General features: G+C 45.8%; 1 protein-coding gene across 1 annotated transcript; it reads right to left on the reverse strand.

Moving 5' to 3' along the window:
• Positions 1 to 2612: 2612 nt before the first annotated feature.
• On the reverse strand, positions 2613 to 7300 carry LOC114616092 (igE-binding protein-like). Its single transcript, XM_028761620.1, has 2 exons — positions 6520 to 7300; positions 2613 to 2917 (listed from the first exon to the last, which is right to left on the reverse strand). Exons 1-2 carry the CDS (start codon positions 7298 to 7300, stop codon positions 2613 to 2615), a joined length of 1086 nt encoding a protein of 361 aa, XP_028617453.1.
• Positions 7301 to 7770: the final 470 nt, after the last annotated feature.

Genomic DNA, 7770 nt, shown 5'->3' on the forward strand with positions numbered 1-7770 from the left:
GGTCCTCCTATCCCCCTGCAAGCCTTCATCCAGGCTGTCAATCCTTTAGCCTTCCAGGGGGTAATTGCTTGCCTACATTCCCTGGTACATTGCTCAAAGATTAACTGCTGTATAAGAGGCATGGCAGTATCAGGATCTCCAAAAATCCTGCCTGCAGCCTCCATCATCCTAGCCACAAAATCTGAAAAAGGTTCTGTTGCTCCTTGGACTATTTTTGTTAAATTACCAGAAACTTCTCCTTTATTAGGCAATGCCTTCCATGCCTTTTCAGCTATAGTATTTATTTGTGCGTAAACTTGTGGAGGATAAGCTGTTTGATTGTTCGACCATTGTCCTTGCCCCATGAGCATATCAAAGCTCCAGGCAGCCTGACCTTGGGCTGCATTATCTCTGGCCCGTTGCTGAGCAAATTCAGTATATAAAGATTTCCAATCAAGATACTGCCCCATAGTGAGGCAGGCTTTTACAGTTGACATCCAATCTGATGGCGTCATGGCTGAATGGGTCAGCCTCTCAATCTGAGCTAGGGTGAAAGAGGCATTAACGCCATAGGCTTGTACAGAGTCAGCCAAATTCTTTAAGACCTTAAAATCAAGGGGCTCATGATACCTCTGCTGATTGACGTCCTCAAAAACGGGAAAGGCAACCGCTGCCTCTCGCCAAGTCTGTGGACAAAAGGTGCAGGCCGACGCCTGTGCACCCCCCGATGGCCGCAAGGACACTTCCGCATATGGCGGAGGAGCAGAAGGCTCCACCCTCCTTATCACATCTACCTCCTCATTCTTGCAGCCAGACCCTACTTCCTTCCTTTTTCTACCATCTAACTTCCTTTTCTTACGGGCCTCACACTTCTCCATTTTGGCCAACAATTCTTGTATAGCTTCTTCTAGATCTTCCATCTCCCATTCAGTGTCTGAACTGTCCTCAGTTTCTGACTCTTGATCAGTTGTTAGACCCTTTAAACTAGGGTACAGCTGTTTTGACCTCTGTCTCTCTCCTTCCTTCCCCAATCTTGAGCTGGTGGACTGTGTCTCTGATCTCATCTCTTTTATTAAATCCAGAGCCTCTGTAGTTACTTGTATTGCCGAATGACACTCTTCGCTAGTTAAACAACCACGAATAATCTTCCACATGCCTCTGATCCCTGTCTTTCCCCTCCTATCCTGCAGGGTGCCTTCCTCCCAGGCTCGATCTAGATCCCTTCCTAGTTTATCCCAACAGGACAAAGTAAGATTACCCGAGACCGCAAACCACGGGGCAACGGTATCCACTTCACTGAGAAATTGAGTGAGCACTTTATCTTTAAATTTTAAACCTTTACTCTTAAGGAGTTCATGAAGAGCGGCTTTCACGGGACAGGACGGTGACGTTCCCATAGTTACCAGCGGCACTCACGCCCTGGCTGATGACAGTCGAGGCAAAAATACAACACCAGGGACACCGCAACCGCTATCACTAATACTAGAATGACTACCCACCGATCCACTCCTCCCGACAGGAACACACTCTGCTGGCCGCTTCACTTTCACTGTTGCTTGCCTCCTACCGAGGACATTAAAGGTTGAAGCCTCCTTCCGAGGACTTTAAAGGTTGAAGCCTCCTTCCGAGGTCTTTAAAGGTTGAAGGGCCCCACTTACCGGCCACTTACCGATCGATCGCCCTGACTGCTACTGGTTCTGGAACTCCGGGAATTCAGGAAGAAATCCCCGTACGGGCCACCAAATGTGCGGCGCCTACCACCCCGACCAGCAGGGAAGAAAGACTCGCACACCAGTTCCTTCCAGCAACAGTTTACTCAGGAGTTGCAGTTTTACATAGAGTTTGAATGGTGTGCCCCCGACTAGCCTGTGAGTGCAGCTTATATACCCTTAGTAGAGCCACCCATGAGCCCATACCACGTCTTGCACTATCATAGGCCAGATACCCATGACGTGAGATCAGGCCACCAGCGGGCACAGCCTCTTGACCAAATAAGGACTTGTTTTCTCCAAAGCGGCAAGGCGCCATCTTTAGAGCACGGCAGCAGCGCTCCACAGTTCCCCCTTTTTGTTTTTAAAGACAAGCTGTGACTGCCCGATCAAGCAAGCTCCATCATGTAGGATCCCACGATCAAGGGCAGACAGGCTCAAGCCATGGGACTCACTCTACTGGGTGCAATGGGCAAAGCCCACCAGGTGCAAGAGCTGGCCCAAGGAAAATGGAATAGACACCCATCCCGTGTGCAATGAAACCTATAGGCTTCCAGGGGTGCAAGGGCTGTCCAGACCTAAAATTTGGGGTAATGAGCGCAACTAATGCTTCAAAGCTACCAGCCATGCTTGTGGAGATACACCTCCCCTCAATGGCCTGAAAGGCACGCACTACCAGCGCCCTCTCACATCTCTGGGCCCTGACCATACAACAGATTCAAGACAGGCAGAGAACACAGACGCCCACTAGGGCAACAGCTAGTGCTCCTATACCCACCCACTTTTTAAGATGATGCATTGCTTGAAGAATCCAAGAAGATAGGCTCTCCGCGAGAGACAGGTCAACTCGCGTAGAATTCACCATGGTGATGGAAACACGTAATTCCCGTATCAAGGTATCAAACCTTCCGGACCAATTTCGCATCATGCATCACCGGCATTGGTCTTGGAAACACCGACAGAGTCCCCCATCTTGGTTCCGCCATCCCCGACATCACCATTAGCACCATCACTAGGCTCAGGATCTTCGGGAAGGTCCCCATGGCGAATCTTCCTTACTAGGCGTTCAGGTACCCACACTGGATCTTGTTGATCCTGAGGAAAGACACAAACAGAACCTCGTGCCCATGTCAGCACGGGATCAGGCCCTCGCCAGGAGCCCGTCAACACATCTTTCCATTTCACCATGCCTTTAGACGGTCCTTGAGAATCATAATGTCGCTCAGCCGCTGAACGACCATGAGCATCCAAATTTAAAAAATTTAAGGTAAATAAGGCCAAGGATATTCTTTCCTTGGGGGTGCGGCTATGGCCTATTCCCCCTTTTTGTTTTTGTAAGCATTTTTTTAGAGTGCGATGTGCACGCTCCACAATACCTTGACCTTGAGGATTGTAGGGTAATCCATGATTAAGCTGTGTCTCCATACACTTGCAGAAAGAGGTAAAAGTTTGAGCCGTGTAAGCTGGTCCATTATCTGTTTTCAGCTGCTGTGGCTTTCCCCACGCAGCCCAGGCTTCCAAGCAATGAGTAATTACATTACGAGCCTTTTCTCCAGTCAATGGTGTAGCATGTATAACCCCAGAGCATGTATCCACTGATACATGAACATATTTTAGAGTTCCAAATTCTGAAATGTGGGTAACATCCATTTGCCAGAGCTTAAGTGGCAACAGTCCTCTAGGGTTAACCCCCACACTGGGAGGGTGATGAAACACTACACACTGAGGACAATCTAAGACCACTTGTCTAGCATCTGCTCTAGACAAATGAAATTTTTGTTGTAGGGTTTTTGCATTTACATGAAAGGATTGATGAAATTGTCGAGCAAGATCTAAGGATGAACTTAAAAAAATACATTCCATCCTCGTCCAGTGATCTACCACATCATTCCCTTTACTCAGGGGTCCAGGTAATCCTGTATGAGCTCTAATATGTTGAATAAAAAAGGAGTTTTTTCTCTGCCAAATCAAATTTTGTAAATCTTGTAATAAAATATGCACAGTACTACTACTTTTAATAGGGCCTGCAATTTCTAAAATTTTTACTGCATTAACTACATAAGCTGAATCTGAAATCAAATTAAACGCAAAAGGGCATTTTTTAAACACTTCTACAACAATTTTTAATTCTACAATTTGAGGAGAATCTGGTTGATATTGACATAGTACAGGTTCTTGCTGCTCTACCATATAGGCTCCACAGCCTGTCTTGGAACCATCAGTAAAAATATTTGGTGCTCCCTTAAGGGGAAAAGCAGAAGTAATTTTAGGAAATACTACAGGGTGTTCCTTAAAAAATGATAACAAAGGATGTTTTGGATAATGATTATCAATTATTCCATTAAACCCACATTGTAAAATAGCCCAATCATCTATGGTACCATCCAACACTTTAATTTATGGCTAGAATAAGGAACTATAATACTGGCAGGGCCAGTTCCAAAAAACTGTAAACATTGCTGGATGCCACTTAAGGCTAAAACAGCAACTGCAGTAGGATAGTGTTCTATAGATTTATTTGGAGAACTCTTTGGATAGATCCACAATAATGGACCCTCCTGCCACAACAACCCTGTAGGTTGACCATAGGTGGCAATTATACATAAGGTGATGGGTTGGCCTTCCTGCCATCTCTGCAAAAATGCACTCTGTAACCTTTTTTCCACTTTATCCAGGGCTTCCCTTGCCTCCTTTGTTAATTGCCTAGGGGAATCAAGTGCCGAATCACCTATCAAAATATTATATAGGGGTTTTAATTCATAATTTGGCAGCTTCAAATAACTTCTTATCCAATTAATATCCCCTAATAATTTCTGAAAATCATTCAAAGTTTTTAAATTATCTTTCCTTATCTCAACCTTTTGAGGCATTACTTTTTCAGGTCCGATTCGTGCTCCTAAATAATTAACCACACTTTCCTTCTGAACCTTTTCAGGAGCAATAAACAACCCTCTTTGTTTCAATAATTTAATCAATTCTTCATAGGCATGATCTAAAACTAATTCACCTTTTGCTGAAAGCAAAATGTCATCCATATAATGAATGCATCTCAAATCTGGAAAAATTTTTCTTAGGGGAGCGATGGCTTCACCCACATACAATTGACACATAGTAGGGCTATTTGCCATGCCCTGAGGCAGGACTATCCACTCGAACCTCTGATCAGGTTCCTCATGATTACAGGATGGGACAGTAAATGCGAACCTCTCACTATCTTTGGCACATAGAGGAATGGAAAAAAAGCAATCTTTTATATCAATAACTATTATGGGCCATGCGGCTGGTAAAGTAGATAGGAGTGGCAGCCCACGCTGGACTGGGCCCATGATCTGCATTTGCTGATTAATGGCACGCAAATCATGTAGTAGCCTCCATTTTCCAGACTTCTTTTTAATCACAAAGATAGGAGTATTCCAGGGAGAAACTGAGGGTCGGATATGACCCATGGATAATTGTTCTGCTACTAATTGTTTAGCTGCTTGTAACTTCTCAGAGGAGAGTGGCCACTGAGGAACCCATACTGGATCCTCTGTCTTCCAGGTAATGGGAATACCCTCCTCAGTGGCCCCTAGGAAAAACCCAAACCCCTTCTATCAGTTTTTGGCATAATCTTTATAGGTTGTGATCTGCCTTGTAAATTCTTTCCTAATCCCTTGGAAGGATACCATCCCATATCTTGCATCATTTTCTGAGAATTAAAGGAATATTCATTGGTGAGGCGGTACTGCATGCCCTTCAGAAGATCCCTTCCCCACAGACTAACAGGCAACTCCAGCACATATGGTTGGAAGTGACCCTGGTGTCCTTCTTGGTCTTCCCAGGGGAGGTTTCTTGCACTCATATCTGGGGTCTTGGCATACCCTAATCCCTGTAAAGTCTGGGAAGAGGACTGGACAGGCCATCCTCTTGGCCAATCTTTCAGGGCTATGATGCTGCGATCTGCTCCAGTATCTAATAGTCCCAGAATAAGTTTTCCATTTACTCTGATTTCAATCAATGGGCGTTGTTCTAAATCAAGACTAAAAAACATGGAATCCACCCTGGTGGATCCAAAGCCCTCACATCCTCTTTTCCGATCTCTGGAAGGATACAGTTCATGCAGACTAGGTAGGACCAAAAGTTGGGCAATACGATCTCCAGGGGAAATTGCTGAAATACCCTGAGGGGAAGAAACCAAAACCTTCACTTCTCCTTCATAATCTTGATCTATAACCCCTGGATGAATTATCAAGCCCTTCAAGGCTGAAGAGGATCTTCCCAACAAGATGCCCACTGACCCTGGGGGAAGGGGGCCTTTAAAATCAGTGGTTATTGGCTGCACCCCCATTTGAGGTGTTAATACGATTCGGGTGGTGCAGCGGAGGTCCAGCCCTGCAGAGCCTGACGTGGCCCTCCGAGGGGTCTCATGCTGGGCAAACTGTGTACCTGGTCGCTCTGTTCTTCCATGGCCCCATATATTTGTGGGCCCTGGGGTCTTGGGCCCTTCTGTCCGTTTTTTGAGCGTGCTCCTGCATTTCCAGTGGTTAAAGGTTGACCATTAATGTCCTTAACTGATTGACACTCATTAGCCCAATGATTTCCTTTCTTGCACCTCGGGCATAAACTTGGGCTTGGCTTTGAATTCATTCTCCTTCCTCTCTCGGGCAGTTCCTTTTTAAATGTCCCGTATGGCCGCATTGAAAACAAGCTCCAGGAGTACTTCCCTTCCCTTTTGAAATTTGCATGACAGCGGCTGCAAGGCCAGCGTTGGACAATGGTCCTCCTATCCCCCTGCAAGCCTTCATCCAGGCTGTCAATCCTTTAGCCTTCCAGGGGGTAATTGCTTGCCTACATTCCCTGGTACATTGCTCAAAGATTAACTGCTGTATAAGAGGCATGGCAGTATCAGGATCTCCAAAAATCCTGCCTGCAGCCTCCATCATCCTAGCCACAAAATCTGAAAAAGGTTCTGTTGCTCCTTGGACTATTTTTGTTAAATTACCAGAAACTTCTCCTTTATTAGGCAATGCCTTCCATGCCTTTTCAGCTATAGTATTTATTTGTGCGTAAACTTGTGGAGGATAAGCTGTTTGATTGTTCGACCATTGTCCTTGCCCCATGAGCATATCAAAGCTCCAGGCAGCCTGACCTTGGGCTGCATTATCTCTGGCCCGTTGCTGAGCAAATTCAGTATATAAAGATTTCCAATCAAGATACTGCCCCATAGTGAGGCAGGCTTTTACAGTTGACATCCAATCTGATGGCGTCATGGCTGAATGGGTCAGCCTCTCAATCTGAGCTAGGGTGAAAGAGGCATTAACGCCATAGGCTTGTACAGAGTCAGCCAAATTCTTTAAGACCTTAAAATCAAGGGGCTCATGATACCTCTGCTGATTGACGTCCTCAAAAACGGGAAAGGCAACCGCTGCCTCTCGCCAAGTCTGTGGACAAAAGGTGCAGGCCGACGCCTGTGCACCCCCCGATGGCCGCAAGGACACTTCCGCATATGGCGGAGGAGCAGAAGGCTCCACCCTCCTTATCACATCTACCTCCTCATTCTTGCAGCCAGACCCTACTTCCTTCCTTTTTCTACCATCTAACTTCCTTTTCTTACGGGCCTCACACTTCTCCATTTTGGCCAACAATTCTTGTATAGCTTCTTCTAGATCTTCCATCTCCCATTCAGTGTCTGAACTGTCCTCAGTTTCTGACTCTTGATCAGTTGTTAGACCCTTTAAACTAGGGTACAGCTGTTTTGACCTCTGTCTCTCTCCTTCCTTCCCCAATCTTGAGCTGGTGGACTGTGTCTCTGATCTCATCTCTTTTATTAAATCCAGAGCCTCTGTAGTTACTTGTATTGCCGAATGACACTCTTCGCTAGTTAAACAACCACGAATAATCTTCCACATGCCTCTGATCCCTGTCTTTCCCCTCCTATCCTGCAGGGTGCCTTCCTCCCAGGCTCGATCTAGATCCCTTCCTAGTTTATCCCAACAGGACAAAGTAAGATTACCCGAGACCGCAAACCACGGGGCAACGGTATCCACTTCACTGAGAAATTGAGTGAGCACTTTATCTTTAAATTTTAAACCTTTACTCTTAA

Source organism: Grammomys surdaster, unplaced genomic scaffold (assembly GCF_004785775.1).
Source record: "Grammomys surdaster isolate TR1022 unplaced genomic scaffold, NIH_TR_1.0 272421, whole genome shotgun sequence".
Classification (NCBI taxonomy): Eukaryota; Metazoa; Chordata; class Mammalia; order Rodentia; family Muridae; genus Grammomys; species Grammomys surdaster.

What these genes read in the sequence shown, in the direction of transcription:
- LOC114616092 (XM_028761620.1), bottom strand. Translation starts at nt 7,300, where the DNA reads ATGGAGAAGTGTGAGGCCCGTAAGAAAAGGAAGTTAGATGGTAGAAAA. An exon ending in TGAGCAATGTACCAGGGAAT is followed by an intron (nt 2,918 to 6,519) that starts GTAGGCAAGCAA and finishes ATGGTCGTTCAG; the next exon opens with CGGCTGAGCGACATTATGAT.